The sequence below is a fragment of the Sturnus vulgaris genome, chromosome 5 (assembly GCF_052056855.1).
Source record: "Sturnus vulgaris isolate bStuVul1 chromosome 5, bStuVul1.hap1, whole genome shotgun sequence".
NCBI lineage: Eukaryota > Metazoa > Chordata > Aves > Passeriformes > Sturnidae > Sturnus > Sturnus vulgaris.
In genome coordinates this window covers 4,989,419-5,009,236 of record NC_142247.1, presented here as the reverse complement: position 1 = coordinate 5,009,236, position 19,818 = coordinate 4,989,419, and the positions used below count along the sequence as shown (strand labels likewise).

General features: G+C 45.3%; 1 protein-coding gene across 4 annotated transcripts in view; it reads right to left on the bottom strand.

Moving 5' to 3' along the window:
- Nucleotides 1–19,818, bottom strand: part of WASHC1 (WASH complex subunit 1) — a 39,241-nt gene that overhangs the window by 1,531 nt on the left and 17,892 nt on the right. For all 4 annotated transcript variants that reach the window (XM_088164666.1, XM_088164668.1, XM_088164667.1 and 1 more), the window contains 8 exons: nucleotides 10,160–10,271; nucleotides 9,315–9,461; nucleotides 4,702–4,838; nucleotides 3,633–3,768; nucleotides 1,784–1,988; nucleotides 1,129–1,293; nucleotides 751–909; nucleotides 110–178 (listed from right to left, as the gene is read on the bottom strand). In XM_088164666.1, the coding sequence (XP_088020792.1) occupies nucleotides 110–178; nucleotides 751–909; nucleotides 1,129–1,293; nucleotides 1,784–1,988; nucleotides 3,633–3,768; nucleotides 4,702–4,838; nucleotides 9,315–9,461; nucleotides 10,160–10,271 (1,130 nt within the window). The remainder of the gene's footprint in view (nucleotides 1–109; nucleotides 179–750; nucleotides 910–1,128; nucleotides 1,294–1,783; nucleotides 1,989–3,632; nucleotides 3,769–4,701; nucleotides 4,839–9,314; nucleotides 9,462–10,159; nucleotides 10,272–19,818) is intronic.

Here is a 19,818-nt window from a genome sequence, read left to right as displayed (position 1 = left end):
GAAAATCTCTGTTCCTGTTTCCAAGGCTGTGGCTGACACAACTCGGGTGCCAGGGAGTGCCCTCCCTCTTTCCTAGGTGAAAAGGGCAGCCCACGTCATAGGACAGTACCTTTGCGCCTCAGCACCAGCTTGTTGAAGAGGTCTGACATCAAATCTCCACCTTGTCCCGTAACTCTCACTGTAACAGAGCAGAACAAGTCAGTGAAGAAAGAGCTAAGCACTATGGTAAAAACATTTCCCTGCAATTTTGCCTTCAGATTAAAGAAAAAACTCCAAACCTCTAATATTGTATGACACCCCAAAACTACAGTCCATGTTCAGGTCAGGAAAACACTATGCACAGCAGGGTTAATTTCATCTTCTGGGGGAAACCATGAGTGCTATTCATCGAGGGGCTGTGCATTTGCAGTCTCATTCTGCCAAAGAAGCTCCATCAATCCCCAAGGTACTTAAACTGGTTCAGCCCTGTCCCATTTGGCCCCCAGGGTTTCATATGTGTGCCCAGTCCTGTGCATCACATGTAAAACTTCTCCACAAGTCCTGAGACAGATGCCCTTTGGGCCAGTGGGGTTTAGCAAGTTCACAGAGCTCTGGCTGAGTGCTGAACACCTGAGACCTACATCAGTGAGGAGAGACAACTCCCTTCTGCTCTGTGAGTTCAGTGTGCTCCTGACTTGCCTGCCTGCCTCTAGACCCACACCTCCCCAGGTTGGGCAAGGAAAAGCAGTTCGGCCAAAAGAGCCTCAGTACCTTGTTCTTGTTCCTTCTGCTTCTTTTTCTCCAGCTTTCTCTCCTTGACACTACGAAGGTTGGCCTTCCCAATGCCCCCGGCCTGGCGGATGGACTCCAGGAGACTGGCACGCCCAGTAGAGGGGTTCACCACCTCCTTTGGGGCTCCCTGGACTGAAGCTGCAGGGACAGGAAGGACAGGCAGCAGACCTGGGTCAGTGCATCAGCTACAGGCCCAGCCAACTTCCCATGGAAAGGGCTACTCCAGTACCTTGACAGCATCTCTTCCCACTGTAGCTCCCCTCCTCTATTGGGAGGCTGGGAAGGCACAGGGGGGCCCCAAGGACACAGGCTGAAGGCAAGGAGGCTGGTGCAGCTGTGGAGGAGGCCAGCCCTTACCTGCAGGCACTGTGTTGCTGCTCTCCTCGCTCACTGTCCGAGCTGGTTCCGAGGGTGCTGTGGGCTGGGGCAGAGGTGGTGGAGGAGGCACCGGGGTTGGCATAACAGGAGGTGGTGGAGGAGGTGGAGGGGGAGGAGGTGGCAATAGCTCAGCACCTTGAAGATCTGAAATAAGAAAGTTTTATCTGAGGAGTCCCAAAGGATGGCACATCGAGAGTTTCAGCTCAGAGCTTCACACACCTCAGCAGCAACAGATCAGAGTCCTCAGCACCTGCAATAGAGCACTCCTGCCCTGTGCACCATCTCTGAAACAGCAGGCAGGGCCAAGGCAAGAGTCTGAGATTCCCCTACTCTCCCTCCCCAGCTGCATCCCACTCACACAAGGGCATCTCACCAGGCTGACACACACTCAGTCCTTGCAGACTGTGCTCCCTCCTCCCTAGCCATGCAGAGAGAGGAGGAGGGAGGTAAAGGGGCTGCAGTCAAGCCAGAACTTGAGCAGGTTGCAGCTTTCACTCAGACTCAGGCCAGACTCCATCATCCATTCAACATCCATCTTAAAAATTCTACCAAGGGACTTTCTCCCTTGTCTCCACTTTCTAGCAACCCCTGCGTTCCTCCATCACAGGGTCCTGGGATCAGGGATTGAAAATACCTGGTTGCAAAGGCTCCACTGACTCGGTGTTGAAAGTGGGCAGCTCTGGAATAGCACTGCTGGGGGCAGAGGGTGCAATGCCAGGGCCCAGGTCAGCACTGTACATGAGATCTGCAGCAATGCCAGGCAGGTCTGGCAGGTAGGAGGGCACATCAATCTCAGGGACCTGGCCCAGATCTGGCACGTAGAAGTAATTTTCAGCAACCTAAAGAAACCCAAACCAACAAAGTAAGGCAATGACTATGTGCTTGCAGGGGCACTGCAGAGAACAATCTGTCAGCAATCAGAGCTGGGCTGGTGTACCATCAGCTACCCCTACACCTCTGTGCTCAGATGCAACTTCCTGCAGACCAGACTTGGGAAAGGTAGACTGCAAGAGGAGGAAGTGTAGGACTCTTGTTAGTTTCATAAGTAGCAAGTGAACTCTGAAGGGTTTATGCACTAACTGCTGCAGCCTAAATAAACCAATCCCTTCTCATCCAGAAGAGGATGGTTGTAGGAGTGAGCTGGGCTTTGCACCACTAATTAGTGGTTTGTCATCAGTCTCGTCTGTTTCTGTTCGGAGCCAGGATTAAGAGAAAGGCGACTGAGATGGATTCTTGTGTTTGGACTTGGATGTTTATTATATCTTATCAGAGAATTACAGAAAGCACCTCTAGCTCCTTGCTAGAAGTAGGAAAAATGGCCCCAAGCTGAGCTTGTTTCAAGGCCTTTTAAAGCTAAACAGACCAATAAAAGTTTAACACCTACATTATTTATACTTTTGACCCAGTAACAGATTCCCATGACCCTTAGAGTGATTTTAGACTGACTAACTAGAGGTTACTACCTAAGTTCCGTGAAGAAGGAAGATGAACAAAGAAAAGACACCACCCAAAATTCTCCATCTTGTCCCATAGCTACCACTATGCTATAAAACCCTCAAATTTAAAACTCATCACCCAGTGAAAATAAACACATCTAACCCACTACACATTTGTGATTTCTAACTCATTATTTATATTTACAAATCTTCTCCAAGGTTTCAGGTCCAGTGCAGTGTTTTTCAGAGGGTCTGTGTCTGGAAGCACAGAAAGCTCAAACTCCAGATTTCTAGGATCCAACAGATAGTGTCTGAACCATTTCAAAGATTAAAATGCAGAAGCATAACCCAGTAGTTACAGGGGTTTGCTTTTGTGTTTAACACACAGGCAACACAGCAGTGATGGTGCACTGTGAATACAGTTTGTTCACTATACACATTATATCCTCCAGTCCAACACGATAAGCAAATGATTCCCAGGCTCCTTTTCCCAATCTCAAATGACACCCCAGCAGAGCTGGTACCCTAGGTATGGCCTCTATGAAGTGTCAGGTACCAGTCACATGTTGAGGCAACTGGGTTGGTGCACTGCCTGCCCCATGTGTACACCAAGCACAGCCCTTTTCTCAGTCTGGCTGGCCCTTCTGTTTGCACCAGCAGGAATGATGGGGATCACACTTCAACCCAGGGACCTTCTAGCAGTGGCACCTCAGACTCAGCAGGAGGCTCAGGAGTTGGCACAACTGAGCTGGTGAAGTCATAGATCCTCCAAAACCCCCTACAGCCCTGAGATCAAGCAGCAAAGTGAGTCCATATCCTATTACTCTCCTTTCACCACTCAACAAAGACTTGAGCAGAGAGAAACCTGCCAAGTGTGAGGCTTTTGTCCCACCCTCAAGCACAAAACCAGGCAAGGTCCTTCTGATAAATGAGGTACTCTGCAGCCCTGTAAGGGGCTATTGTCCTACTGCTCACTACTCTATCGAAGCCCTTTCTTTTCAGAGACCTGAGCACAACCCTCTGAAGTGTAAGCAGTTGCAACCTCACCTGTCGGTCCAGCTGTCCCCTTTTGGTGATGGAGAGGGGTGCATCAAAGAGCTTCTCTTCTGTCTCTGTTTCCAGAGCCACATGGGTCTTGGTCACTGCTCCAGCCAGAGGATCCAGGAACACATACTTCTTGTACCTAAGGGCAGAGAACAAGTATTTTAGTGATGCTGCCTTGACAGCCAAGGCCAGAAGAAACAGTGTACATAAGAGGGCCTTGGAGGCAGAGACCTGATTTCACTCATAAAGATGGAACACAGTGAGCCTTCCAGGTTCCTTCTTTTAGCTCAATTTTCCTGCCTTTCCCCTCCACAACCAGGAGGCAAGCAGCTCCCCACCCTGCCAGTGCAGCTTCCAGACTAATTTTAAAGCAAAGCTCCACTACAGTAGTGCCACCATGACCAAGCTCTCCCCTTTCCACCACCTGGCCTGAAACCATCCTAGAATCTGCAGCAGGACACCAGATACTTGTCACTCAAGGTCCAGGAGGACAGACAAAAAGGAGAAATGATCCAGGAGAAGAAAGAGCAGGTCCAACAGCTGAAAGCTCGAGAAGAGCTTAAAGCAGCTCTTCAATAAGAGCAGAAAGAAGAACCATGATGGGAAGGAAGCCCAGTGGGAAAGGAAAGGAAACTGCAGTGAGGGAGGTGGTAGAGACTTAAAGCAGCAAAAGCAGTAAAGTACTGCTGTGAGGAATTGTCAGGAGAAGAAGCAATACCTAGGCTGGCACACAGGGAAGAGCAGGGCAGGAGTGACAGCATATCTCAAGGCTGGAAAGAAATTAGAGGAACAATAGGAAGAACTAAGCAAAAGAAAGTGCAAAACTGGGTTGGATCAGGTGAGTAGAGGATCAGGTGAGGACCAAGTAACTGCTTCCACCCAAGGCAAAGAGCGAGGAAGGCAAGGTTCCCAGCTGGAAGCCAGCAGAGAGGTACCAAACCCTGTCCTATCAAGAGCCTGATAGGTAACATCCCCAGGAAAGCAAGCAGTCACTGCTACCCCTGGGGATGGGAAAGCTCCTCTGAGGACAAACAGGGGCAGGTGAGCAGCACAGCACTGCTCCAGCTCTCACAGGTTCTCGGTGGTATTGAAGAGTAGCAGGGAGCTGAGGGAGCTGATGTTCCTGGGAAGGCTGCCAAGGCCTTCTTCTGCATCATCCTCCTGGTGAATTTTGGTGCTCACACACACAGGGAAATACTTGAGCTTTTCCTGCAAGAAGACAGATAAAAGGTGGTAAGACACTAGAACCACAGCTGCTGAGGCAGCTCTCCCCAGCCACCACAACCCACGCTGCTGGATGCACTGTATGGTCTGGGAACCCTACTGCTCCCTCTCTACATTCCTTTGAGCTAGGAAGCACATGGACAACACTGCAACCCCACACTCATGACAAGTGTTGGCAGTTCAGACTTGTAGCAAGTGCTTTTGGTGCTGTAGATGGGTCATACTGAACATGTTACTGTGGCAAGGACCCACCAGAATAAAATCACCACTCCGGCTCTATAGTCAAATACAGTGCAAGACAGGTGCAGGGATAAAGCCCCACAGCCTAAAAGGCTTTTGTTACAGTGTCTCCAATTACAACACATTTTCATGCAGGCAGAGTTCCCCACACATCTCTATCACCTCACCTCTTCTCTGTTGCCTTCACTTGATGTTTTAAAAGCTGTGATCACACTGGTGGGGTATGAAAAAGGGGTTAGGAAAGAACAGACTGCCTGCACTAGGCAAGAGATCAGGCAGAAAGGAGTGTGCAGGGTGGAACGTGTGCCAGATGGTTTCACAAAGCCTGAGGGATTTGCATGAGTTTTCAACTCTAATGAACTGAAATCTTCTCTCTCTCAGTTCTAAAACTTCATGCATAATATATAGAGCTCCCTTTCGAAAGGGACTTATTACATCTGAACTGCCTGACTTTTCTAGAGCAAAGGAATTGCCATCCCACATCAGACCAGAGTTTCAGCTGGCATGACAGTGCTTGCTGCCAAATGCTCTGGGGGATGAAGCTCAGTGCCCACAGCACTCTGCTCTAGAGGGAGGAAAGGCTTCAGTTCCTGAACTGATGAGAGACAGTTTGGGATGAACAAACCTCCACCTCAGACCCCTCTGTAGACCCCTCCTCAGCCCCTTCATAACTCTTCACAGTTCTTTCTTCACAACTAAGGCAAGCAGCAGCTACAAGGCAGTAAGTGTTCATACCAGGAGAAGCCAGAGCACTCTGTCAGGTTCAATAACTGACCACACTTGTGATTTTCTTCTGCCACCAGAGGATGGCCACTCCAAATACTGTCCACAGCTTCCTACTGCCTCACTACTTCCAGCATCCCTGCACCACCCCATTCTCTGAGTCCCACTCCCCTCCTTGTACTTGTATGGGAGAAATGGAGACCATTGGTGGTTCAGTTTTAAGACCACATGTCAGTGACACAAGCAGTTCCTGCTGATTAAAATTTCAGTCTTGAATCTGGTAGCCAGAAATCCAAGGAAATGGCTTAGTCACAGTTCAGTTAATCCACTAAGAGTTCAGACGATGCTCTGAGACTGTAAAATGCTATAAGAAAGGACCTGTAAGGTTTTGATTTAATTCAGGTTCCAGCTTGTGAAAAATACAATGAAATTAACACCTTCTATTTTTTATAGAAGCAAATAGGCAAAAATATATAAATTCTTATTTAAAGCAGAGACTCAAAAATAAAAGTTCTTTCGATCATTAATATTCATTTCCCAATGTTTAATTTTTTAAGCATGAGGAACTACTGACTTTTTTTGCAGGAACTGTTCAGACACACTTAGCCCTCAAGTAATTTATATGGTTTTTTTAATTCTCTTTTTGTAGATTTCAGTTATCACTGGAAGATTGTGCATCACTTTAAAGGTGTAGTGAGAAAGCAATCATTACCTAAATTTACTTACAAACCTCATCTAAGGCAGTTATAAAATCACTAAGCATGAGTATTCTGAAATGTGAAATATAATCCTTTTAATTTAAATGCCATCAAAGTGCTAGTCTTACTCTAGTACCTAGATCTGTTCTGAAATTTGGAACAACCACACACTGTCAAAAATATCCTTCAACTGTGAATTCCACAAGTTAAGGTACCATTTAAAAATTAGTTTTCTTATAGGAACATTAAGTTCTTAAGCCAAAGTTTGGCAACCTTGACATACTGAAGTCATGGGGGGGTGCATGAATGCTCAAACACCTCAGCTTGGGGTCTGGTACCTGGAAGGATCACACCCCCAAGGACACTGCATTTTCAGGCATTTTTCTTCCTAAGAACCTACAGTTAAAAATATATAAAGTCACTGTGGTTCTTCAGTTTAATTAAACACCCACTATTACAAAGGGAATTGGTGTGGTATACCAGAAATTCCACTTCTCCCCCACCAATGGACTGCTGAGGCCAGCTGGGAAAGCACTTCAAGATGAGCAAGTGACAAAAACCTGGTTTAGCCTCCCCATGCCTGTGGTGGGCTCTGGGAGAGGCAGAATTCACTAGGACATGCCAAGTTACTGACACTTTGGAACCCTAGCAAGGTTACTCCAGCAGTGGATGGTAACTTTTCCTTGGACTTCTTCCAAAGCCCAGAAGACCGTATCTCCCCCCGTTTTCCAGTCTCCTGAGTGTGCAGCACCCAGACACAGCTCCCACCACAAAGGCAGTGCCCAGCTCCCTGCTGAGCCCTGCCTTGCCCCCACCACTGCAGTGTGCAAAGCAACTGGCTTTCCAGGCTTACCACAAGCACTGTGTTTCTGGCACTCTTACTCACCTTAAGGTGCTTACCTTACCAACCTAACCAGCATCCTCTAAGCAACTTGTTTTCACTTGCTAACAGCAAGTTTTCACTTGGTTGGGGTGGAGGGGGCAAGGAGAAATTCCAAGGGGGAAGCATTTAAAATCAGCTGCAGAATCACACATATTTCCAACTCAGTTGCTTACTCCCCAGAGCAAAAACCCTAAACTAAAGGCTGAGCACAGGCTGCTACCACTTCCCCTCAAACTGACATGAGCCGAGTTTGCTTTCCTGATGAGGTGTTGTGTGCACGTGGAGTTTAGCAAAGGCCACTGCGACTGCTCACAGCAAAGAGGCTCTCATTAGAAGAGAAAACAGGCAGTGAGCCTCTGCTGAAAGCCCTGAATAATTGAGAAAAGCATAAATGCAAATATTAGACTTCTCCCTGTCACATTTCATCACTGCAACGCACGTCAGGCTCTGTGCTCAGCTATGGCCGAGAAGGGCCTGTCCCCCTGGAATGTGGCTGGAGCTTGGCCACACTGAGCCTCACTCAGCACATCAGCCCCTCCATCCTTCACCAGGTGACAGCAGCATCCCCCAGCCCACAGAGGAGCTGCAGGAGTGACAGCTGCTGCATGAGGCACACTCAGCAAAGTCAGAGAAAGATCAACAGTCTCAAAAGATGGATTGCAGAAGGGAAGCAACAAACATCCCCCAGGGCCTGAAACAAAGTCCCTGTGGCGATGGCAGCTTTAGTCTCAAAGGGCAGAACATGGCAATGGTAGAGGGATTGATTGGGGCTGGAAGAGGTGGCATCCCAGACAGCTGGCTGTGTGGAATGGCACGTGGAGCCTGCTGGAGCCAGCAGGCCAGCTGAACAGGCACACATTTTCTCCTTGTGGGACACTGCTTTTTAATAGCCAGTGTTCTTCTCAATCCCTTCCCCTCAAGGGGCTGTACTTTGGCAGCAGCCCTTCAGGGTGGGAGCCCATCTCCCTGTCCACTCCCTGCCTGCCTCTGTTCCCCCCACACTCCAGTGGGATGGGGACACCAGCCAGACAGCAGCACTCACTGGCCTCCCTGCCAGGCACCAGCATGTCCCATGAACTTCTGCCTGTGCTACTGCCAGGACTGGAAGGAAGCAGGAGCCCTGCTCAAGTTTGCCAGCTCTCCATTGGGCCAGCAATCCTGCTTCCTTGGCCTGGCTGAAATATTCATAACTACCTCACTGTGTGAGGGCTCAACTCCATTAACACTCAGGAAAGTTTAGCATGATAAATTATTCAGTGGCAACTTTATTTTTGGCCAAGTCATACAAGGATGAGGAAGGAAGTCTCTTCAGGGGTGGAGAACAGGGAAGTTGTCAAACTGATCCTTCACATGCTAGGAACAGCACATCTGCTACTACTGACACAACATATACACAGCAACTTTTAAACTTGAAGCATGGCAGCTCTTCTTCCTCCTTTCCAACCCAGGGAAAATGCCCAACAATTTCCTGGGGCAGAAAAATGCTCTAATGAATGACTCCTTTTTCTCCTGACAAACTCATAAGCCTTTTTACCTTTCCTCTCCCACCAGAAGTTATATCAGAGCCTTCAGAAACTATTTCTGAAATAACTACGAGCTTGATCCCAGCTGCCTCACTATGCACAGCCAAAGCCTTAAGCCCAGGCAGAAGCACCTGCAGCATTTTAGGAAATGGAACTGCTCCAGAGACCTGGCAGTTGACAGCCACCCAAACTCTTGCACTGACATGCAAGGAGCTCTCCAATTGGCATCTCCACAAGCTTCCCAGCCTGACCTCACACCCTCCCCACTGACAGGCCAAATGAAAGTATTCTACTCCTAGCCTATATCCCAAAGTCCTGGCCCACTTTAGAGAAGAGATTAACAGACTCCAGGTTCTCTTTGCTTGTCCTTCCCAAGGTCTGCTCTCCTCCTTACCTGCAGAGCTTTTTCATCCAGCATTCGGTGTTTGCTCTGAATCTTGTGTCTCGGCCATTTCTGTTTAGCTGGGTCTTCTGCACCAGCAAAAATGGAACTGTACTCCTGCAGCCGTTCAGGGGCCGGGTACTTGGCACTGGAAAATACCTATGGAGAAACAAGGAGGGACTGAAAAATCCCAACAACTAGGCAATCCTATGATACAGAAACACAAGGAGAGGAGTAAATATGCAATCTGTGCTGCCAGTGCGAATGGACAGACTTGGAGACAACAGGCTCCTAAGGGCTATATGTGGACAGACCCAAACATGCATGGGCTACCACTTCTGAAACTGGAATTGCCAGAGTTTTTTTCTCTCTCTAAAAGTACTAGGAGCTCACTGGAAAAAGGCTTCCACTGGCAGGAAAGGAGTTGGAAATACTGTATAAAATGGAGCAAGAATGGGGAAAGAAGGATTTTCATCAGTTTTACATGGCTCAATGGGATTAAGATGCACTAAAGGGAGGCTCTCTGACAGCAGCTTTCATTCAAGTGTCTATGAGCCTGAAGTGAGGGTGTTAGGCTTAGCTAAGCACACATCTTTTCTCTTTCTCAGGAAGCAGCTGGGACAGAAACCTATAAAGGCTACATAAAGCCTGAAGCTGTGTGGCTCATGGGTCTAAAATTCATCAATTGGCCAAGTTAGGAATGGGATTCTCACCACAATCCTTCTCAGTAGCAAGGCATGGAGAAGTGAGTGGGCAGCAGCTGCAGCAGCCAAGCACTTTTTCTTCTCCAGAGCTTATGTCAGGAGTAAAGAAAGAAGGAAGAAAAGAGGCCATGCAGCTTTCACTGAAGTCACTACCTTAATTGCCTTCTTGCTGCCCTTTATCTTCTCAATCTTCGCCTGGGCGAGTGTGACTCTCTCCCCAATTGCCTGGAGCTGTGCCCGGCTGGCCTCCACCCGCTGAGAGATCCTAGGAGGCAAGAACACTTCTTAAGATGAAGATTCCAGAACCAGTGGGGTTTTTTTAAACAGCCAGCTCCCAGCCCCTCAGAGAAGGACGTGAATCTCAGGGGCCCGGGTGGTTTCACAGTGCAAAACAGTGCTGGTTGAGACACACTTGTATCCATCCTATTGAGAGTTTGAGGTACTCCAACATGAAGCAGGATTAGTCCATGAATCACAGCATGATGTTCCTGTGGCTGTCTAAGGCACAGAAAGATGGAAAACTGGCAACAGACACAGTGCTGATAACACAGGGATGATTTAATTATTGTTGAGCAGAGCTTAGACAGTCAAGGCCTTTTCTGCCTCTTACCACACCACAAGGAGTTGGGAGGGGACACAGCCAGGACACCTGATCCCAACTGACCCAAAGGATGTTCCAGACCATATGGCATCATGCTCAGCACATAAACTAGGGAGAAATTTGGCTGGGGTCCACTACTCAGGGACTGGACAGGCTCCATCAAGTTAGTGGTGAGCAATTGTTTTTATTTGCATCACTTGTATTTCTTTTGTTTCATTTATCTTTTTTGTTATTTTCCTTTACATTATAATATTATAATTATATTTTATTTCAATAATTTAACTGTTCTTATCTCGATGCATGAATTTTCTCACTTTTACCCTCCTAGGTCTCCTTCCCCCCACCCTGCAGGGAGTAGTGTGAGCAAGGAGTTGTGTGGTGCTTAGTTGCCAGCTGAAGATAAACCATACCACTAGATCAGCATGAGAATGCTTTGGGACTCAGGTGAAAAGCACTCAGTGGCAGCAGAGGAGAGCAATCAGTGGTTAAATACCTCTGCATTCACATTGTAGACATGTTTCTTTTTCCTTTCCCACCTGGGAGCCAGGGGCACGACTGAAACTGCCTCCATGCCATGCACAGTGGCTGCTGTGCCACTGGAACTGTCACACGGGTACAGCCAGGGGTTAGGAGGGATGCTGGGAGCAGGCATCAGCTACAGGTACTGATGGAGTCACCTTCTCAAAAAAGCCCTCCTACCTCATACATAACCAGCAGATTCTCTCTCCCCAGCTACAAGGTCAAAAGCTGAAAAGTCTTCTGAACTTTCACTCCTCCAGTGAAGCCAGGGAAGAATATTTTTATGGCTACATAACCCAATAGGAGAGAGAGCACTTCACTTCGGCAATGTTTTGTAGCAATGAGCTCCACTGGATCATTCTATGCTTGTAAAAAGCAATCTCAAGTATTGTCTTTAAATTTCACCAAGAGTGTCTTTGCTTTTGAGGAGAGAGCTCTCATGCTCTTTATCTGCTCTAATTCCCTTAAGTAATGACTGTGAGATCAGCAGTGATCTCCAATTTCAAACTGTACCAAATCCATCTTTTCCAGTATTTTCTCTTTGGGCAGCACATTCTCTATTATAGTATAGAAACATAAAGCCCCCCCCCCCTCAATGCAGGTAGTGAAAAATAGCAAGTACAAGCAGCCTATTCTTCTTGTACCATTCTGAAAAAAACCCTCACTTTCTCTAAACAGCTTCAAGTATTTCTGTTTGTTTATAGCCATGTCCTCCTCTTCCTGGAGGCATGAAAAATCCTTCCTTATGCATATGGCATGATAGCACACAGCCTGTTTCTTACCTTATTCTGTTTGGAGTGGGAGATGAGCAAAATTGAACCTCGTGAGATTCTCCCTCTCAGAATTATTCTCCATTACCCCATTTTATTTTAAACACAGACCAACAGCTTGTATTTTGTACCAACACTGAGTACAAATCTGTTCATGATTTCCTTCCCACACCCTCCCTCTGCCTCAGAAGAGTAAGTCCACATCACTTATACACTTGATAGGTTCTCAGAGTAGTTTCTGCTGTTCCTTTCAGCATGCATTTCCTAGCACCTGTCTGCAGCAAATTTCATGTGCCAGAGGACTGTCCTACTGCCTTGTTTTGTTCAAGTGTAAGATGCCTCTGAAGGACCTAAATCTTTCCTAACTGCTCTCACCAGCAAATTTTCCCACCTCACAGTTCACCTCTTTTCTAGAAGTTTCATAATTGTATTGATTGAAACTATTTCCAGTACTGCTCCCTAGAGGTATCTGACTATTTTTACTTCCTTCAAAGCTGAAAAAACCTAGTCATTTATTTCTGCTTTGCTGCTCTCCCTCAAATCAATGCTGCAATTTTCTCTCTCACCTGAGAGTAGACCTCTCTCCTAGAAGAACTCCACAAAGTTTTCCTAAAGCTCCAAAAAAAGTGAGGTATCAATTGCCTTTTAGCCAGTACCCTGCTGACTTCTAGACACAATTTTCAGGATCTGACAAGGCACATGTTTCTCTGCTAGAAGGAAGTGCTAAGCAGTTATGCAAGCTCAGGCCTGGAAACCAGTAAGTGTTCTTTTCCCTTTCACTTCATAAATGTGAGTGGGTCCAGTGAGGCAGTCAAACACCTCCCTCACTCCCTTTCCTGTCCCACATTATCCCCAGTGCTTCATCAGACACCAATCTCTTTGCCTTCCTTCCCTCACTCAAAGAAAAAGAAAAAAAAAAAAAAAAAAGAGGGAAGACATCCATCCCCAGTGCCCAAATATCTTCAATGAAAGGAGACCATACCAGGCAGACAGCCTGCTCCCAGCACAAGCTGGGGAAGTTGTCCAGTGCCAGCTTAGGTGTTTCAAACCATGATGGATCTTCTCTGAGGCACTCTGTACTTTCTCCTCTTTCTCCTGTGATCTCCTGCTCTAGGATTTGACAGGCCAAATCCCACTGACCTTATGAGATCTGCCAAAAACCCTCACCTGAGGTGGTACAGATGCAGGCCCACAACACAGAAGGAATACGTATCAGTCCACAGAATTAATTTGTTGCTGAACAAGATAACTTTGAAAAAAGAATTAAAGCCCCTCAATCCAACTAATCCAAATTCCATCACATGTACAGGCTCCTAGAGGTGCATGACTGTTATGCACGAACAGTTCAAGATACAGCTGTATGTGCTAGTTAGAGACAATATACCATATCCTTACTGGAAAAATACATGGAGAAAACCTCCTCATGTTTGATCAACTATTTCTACTGCTGTGGCATCTGAACTTACTCAAAGGACTCAACCAGTTTTTGTAAAGAAAGGAAACAGGAAGGAAGGAATGGAGGGATATGGCTGAGGATTTCAGGGGCAGTGCTGGAGGAAAGGTGGCATTCAGACCTTAACCTTCATTAAAGGAAGGACAAGGACAATTAGGACAATTAGGACAAGAGGGATTAAGTGTTCATAAAATATCCCAATACTGCCTCTCAGAACAAATTGCTCAGGCAGCCAAAACCATCATGAGCATCTGAACCTACCCCATGCCTATTTTCTTGGTCATTGCTGGGTTATTTTGCTCTCAATGCTCTTTTCTGCTTGAGAAACGCCTTTAGTTAAATTCAATATTACTTTGGAGTTGCAAAGGAGCAGGAGGCTACAGTGACACCCCTCCCTTTCAGCAGGATGTGCTTCATTCAGGACAAGTGAAAGGTGGTGTGTGTGGAAAAAGGAGAATACATCACCTACCTTCAAATGCTGGGCACTGAGCCAAATCAACCTTCCTCTCTCAGTGCTTTTCTTTGGGGAAGCAATACACGTGGCAGATTAAATCTATCTAGAGGATTATCTCTTAATCCATACAGACTTTATTTCATCTAAGCAGATATTAAAACCAACCTTTCAGCTGCTTTGATTCAAGCTTTCACTTTCTCTTGTCCCTCTGAAATATTTTTGCCCTCAAGCTCTCTTCACTTCACCCCCAACTTAGATCTTGTTTCTCCTTTGTCCTAAAGCCCTCACCCTGCTGTGCTTAAGCCACTCTCCATTTTACAGGCAATTTTCTCCAACACCCACAGTAAGTTCCAGGAATACTTCCTCTTGAGGGCCCTCTCTTGCTGGCCCCCTATCCACTACTGTCCCATCTGCAACCACAGAACAGATCACTTGCTCTTATTCCATTATTACTCTTCTGATAAATCTCACATTCAGGTGGCTACTGAAAGACTTCCTCTGCTGTTATCTGTGTCTATTCATGGTGGAAAAATTACTGTTTCCTTACTCCCACAGGAAAAAGATTCGAGGCATTAGGAATCTGGCATGCAGGACACTGGATACTGCCCGACAGTACTGTCAGCACTGGCAATAATGCTGTATTTGTATGCACTTCACAGTGCTAATAAAAAAAAAAGCGATTTTTATCATCTATATTCGCTAGGGATCAGACAGCATCAGAAAAAAAATAGTTTAAAACCAGGGAAGGTTTAAAGACAGACTGACAGATTCCAAGCAAGGTGTCTGAGAAAGGCAGGATTCAGCTGTAAGAAAGCTGAATCACAACAGCCACAGAGCCTTTTCTCTCTATGCTGAACGTCCACGTCACCTGAAAGTGACAGGGATGACAGAACTTCTGAAATGGGAGAGCAGATTGGCAAGCTACACACCAAGGTGAACGAGAAAGGTTAGGTAACAGAGGCTGGAGCAAACCTCTCTAGAATACCAAAGAACTTCATCTTCATGACTGAAGTACAAAAGTAAGCGATCAACCAAGGAGAAAGAACATTACAGAGCAGAATGAGAAATGAAGTTGCACAGGAGGACAAGGCAGACGAAGTATTAAATTACTTTTTCCTTAAATGAGGACTGTACACATCACAGCAAATCAGGCTTCTGGTCACCTCCCAGCCCAAGCTCCAAGCCTCAGAGATAGCAGGGGGATGCTTGGCATTGCTGTGTACATATAGTAAATTTATTCTATAAAACCTTGGCTTCTTGCCTAAAAGTCAAGCTGCCTTTTTTTTTTTCGGCTAAATGACATGTATTTTTATTAAATTTCTCCCTTACTGCAGGAGGCATGAATAAGAAGGGACTGAGTTTATGGTTGTCGTATTTAATTTTATTCTCAGACTCTCCAAGCAGCTGGTACTGGAGCAGGATAACAAGGGAAGAAAACAGTGTCAAAAATGAATGCTATGAGAAGCCCACTGCCCACTCCTACTCAGTGCTTCTGCCCCTGCAGCTGGCAATATCTCAGAATTGAGATGGGGAGAGCAAAGGGAAATCTAAGACACTTATGGTTTACAGTGATCCAGGGAAGCATTCAAAATCAGCTCACAAATCAAATTCACCTCAAAAGTTTGAAAGGCAAAAGGAAAAATACATACTCTTATGAAGAGCCCAACATGCTCAACCACTCATAGAAAGATCAACTTATTTGCTTTCTGCTCTTCTCTCTCCATATTTAAGCAGTTTTTAAAGTCTTACTTCTTATCTGAGTAAGTGTAATCAGAGACTGTCATCATACACCATCTCTGACAGAAAGAAGTCCCAAGTGAGGCTGTGTAATCAACGTTCCTTCCTCCATTAAGGGTTTGGGTATTATACTAATTAATGTTTATCTCACTTTGATTGCTCCTCGAGCCTGATTTGCAGGTGTTTCAGCATTTGCATATTGCCCTGTTCCTGTGATGCCAAATGGCTTTGCAGATTGGAGAGTGATCAAGGTTGCCAGGTTATCCTCAGCAGGATCCAACATATATCACTCTCCACAGGTCATGTTCTCACACAAAAACCATTCTATTTTGATTTTTAATCTCTCATTTCACAAGGCACTCCCATTGCTGTGAATTAAGTTTATGTTAAACTGGAAACTTAGAATTCTGACCTACCATCACAGCACCCTCCTCCTTCTTCCCCTGCAGCTTGTTCTCCTCTCCAGAAAAGCAGCTTCTCTTTTTTTCTTCATAGAAAAAGGTCACCAACAAATTCCTCTTTAACCTTCCAAGCATTTTACTTGCCTTGTATCACTGACTGGTCTGAAAGCAACATGCTTTCAATTTTTTAGAAGAAATATATACTAAATAGAAAGTCAGTGTATACTAAGCAGAAAGTCTGTGTCTGTAAATAAAGTACACCATTAGATCTTTAAACTACACAGGCTACTTTTGGTCAGTCAGCTTCTTCATTAACACGTATACAACACAGGTACTACCATCACAGTAACAACTTTTGGGAAAAAATGACTTTAAGAACTCTATCACTTCTAAAAGAAGCAATGGAAAAAATAGTTCCTTCCCAGTACTGCTGGAGTTTCACAGGTTTTGAGTTCCTCCACTGGCAGTGGAATTGCTTCCCAAAGCAGCAGCCACAGGAAGAGTCTTGGGATATTAGGCAGCTGATGATAGTCAGTATAGAATCACAGAATAGTTTGGCTTGGAAGGGACCTTTAAGGGCCATCTAGTCCACGCCCTTGTAGTGAGCAGGGACATCTTCAGATGAAGTTGGTCAGCCTTGAATACTCTGAGCAACCTGCTCTGGTGTTTTACCAGCCTCATCACAGAACATGTCTTCATTATATTTAATCTCATCTACCCTCTTAATTTAAAACCAGTACTCCTTGTCCTATCACAACAGGCCCTGCTAAGAAGTTTGCCCTCATCTTTCTTAAAAGCCCCTTTTAGGCACTGACAGGCTGCAATAAGGTCTCCTTGGAGTCTTCTCTTCTCCAGGCTAAACAACTCCAATTGTGTCACAGCCTTTTCTCAGAGGAGAGAAGTTGTAGTAACTGATACTAGTACTGTAACTAGTAAAAGCTATTAGTAAAATATTATAACTGGTTTGTTATCTTTAGAGTCTCCACTCATCCTTGCAAAAATCTCCTAAGTATTTACTCACTGAAGCTCAAGTTTTTGTAGTAATAGCATTAAGTGTTTCCAGTTTTGTTTTTCTTCTTTTTTTTTTAATCACTTGTGAAAGGAGAACTAATCCTGTTTGGACAGAATTTTACAAGACTGTCAAAAATAAATTTTGTTTCCATGTTGCTTGAAGTAATAGATCTTATTTGGCAGATAGCTTGAGAAGGTGTTTTGGCACCTTGTAACCTTAAATTAATCAACTGCATGTACACAAACATTAGGTTTCTCATTCTCCCATCAAAGCTCCATTCTCAGACTAGCCAAAGATCTTCCTCCCTGTTCCCATTGAAAAGAAAATGTGTATCACTACAGAGTCACAGGAAACAAGCAGTGGAGAAATGCCCAGGTGACCCTGTTGTGGACTGTATCTGGGGTAGGGAGAGCTAATGCCTTTAAAAAAGATCTGAGATTCCTCTGGATCATTGAGGGTACCACGTCTGATTCTAAACAGACAATATTTCTGTTACACAGCTCACTCAGTATGCTCCAGTTTCCCTACCAGCAATAGGTACAGGAGACAGATCAGCCTGGACTGAAATATCTCATCTGTGCCCTCTCCAAGGTGGGGCTGCAAGAGAAAGGACAGGAGCACTGACCTCAGCCATCCCAGCCCTTGCAGGCTGTGCCTCACTTGACCAAAGACTCATCACTATGATCATGTGGGAGAAGTGACACTTGCAGAGACTTCCTATCCCCTGGCCAGGCAGTCAAGAAGTTCCTCTTTATTCCCAGCTTTTCCCCATTGTCTTGGTTTGAAAAACAGGTGCTTGTTAAGAAAGGAGCCTTTCTTGAAATGGAGAATGTAAACCCTCTCCCTCCAAATTATTGTAATTTTGAAATTAAGGAGTTCTCAGGCAAAGATATGGGAATAGGAATAACAGTTCTTTACTAGGAAAAATTAAGATAGAAATACAATAATACAAAAAAACCCCAAAACACTGACAAAGTCAGAATAGAACCTGACACAGTCAGGGTGTTGGTAGCAGTCCCATTAAATGGTGGCTGCATCCTCCTGCAGTGACAGATGTGGTTCTGCTGGAGCAGTGCTCCTGTAGAAGGTGCAGTTTTCCTCCAAAGCTCCAGTGATGATGTCAAAGGGTCTGGTTTTCCTCTGGAATCCAGTGGGAAAAGGCTGCCCTGATGTTCCAAATCTCAGATTTCATCTAGGTAGGAAATGTTTGGCTCCTCCCCCTGGGTGGGGCATCTCCCAGTGGGATGATGTAATTTTATCAGTCATGCAGTGGGACTCAATGGCCCATTAACAGGAGATATCTCCTGGAAGGATGGGGCATGGAAATTATAAAGAACACTGCCCCAGCTGGTTTTAACAGCTGGTGATAGAATACATACCTTTGGTCACATCCTGCTTTGCAAGCCAAGACACTCATACCTTCCAAATGGTTTTAAATCAGTTTTCTTGACCAAGGTACACAGTACTCAGTTACATACATATAGCAAAAACCAATGAAGTGATCCCTAAAGGTCTTGCCCTGATGTAAGGCTGAACATATCAGGAAAGCTGAGCTCCCACTCTTTCATTGGGATGGACATTTTGCATACCCTGACAGCACACAGCACAAGCACTGCTCTTAGTCTGTTCATCTCACCAAAACAAGCCATTGTCATCAAGAATAAGAATGCTGAGCAAAACATGCCTGCCTCCAGAGCAGAGCATTATTCCTGCTGATAGCAGGTCACACTCTCATCGTTCTCCAAGAAAAGCACTGCTTTTCTTTGCATTTAATCAAATATCCTTAGAACTCCATAGCTTTTCACCCAAAGATCAAAAACACCATTCTCCCACCACCACCACTTCTTTCTTGGGATCCAAAATGTAGCCTTTACCCACATTTAAGGCATGCTTACAAGGCATTGACTTGAAATTTTCTCCACTTCCAAGTAGCTGATGGCAATCACTCAAGATTTTACTTGCAGATCACAAGCTGAAGCCTCCAGTCTCCTTTTCAATAACACATATCTAAAAGCTATCATTTACAAGCTAATGCTTACTCCATAAAAACTGCTGTCCTGCACAACTGGACTTGAGTATTCAGGAGAAGGAAAACCCAACCAAGAAAAAGGACAACTACACTTCCAAGTCTTTTTGGAACTCTTACTTCCTTTCTGACTTTGATCACATGATAAGGGTCTACCACTGTGGTCTTCCCTCACTGTGCTGACCTGTTGAAGTTGTATTCAGATACTTGGTAAATGACCAAACTGGCCTTTGAAGCATGACTTGGAATATCTAAGTCTGCACTCAGTACTATGTTTCTGCTTAACACATTTGTTGCAGTGATCCCTGTACTTCTCAACAGTTTACATCTCAGTGAAATTTCTTCTATTTCCTTGCACTCACCTCTTCTGCTCAGCAATGACCCTCTTCATCATCCTGTGAGGACTAGTGCAGATTCCCAAAATTCATCCAAAATTTTGCTGCAATTAAAACAAGTCCAACTACATAAGACAGACTCTCTCAGAAATACTTACGAGCCCTTTGCCAGTTACAAAACCTCCTTGCTAACTCAGCTCTTCTCTTTCTCACCCTTGCTTTCAAAGTGAACTTACTCTTAACAGATCCTCCTCTTTCAAAACAGGCCTCTTTCTCTTAAAGAAAGATTTCTTCACATATTTTTTGCAAATGAAGTTTATTTCATAATATTTACTTTTCAGAAACAGAGGTTGTTTAGTGTTACTTCTTCATTTTTCAACAATCAGTTGCAGTCACACTCAACTCTCAAAAGGCACCTTCTATGATATGCCCATCAACAAGCTAATTTGAGTGTTCTTCTTCAACAAATTAGAACAACTCTTTATGACACCTTATCCATCTAAT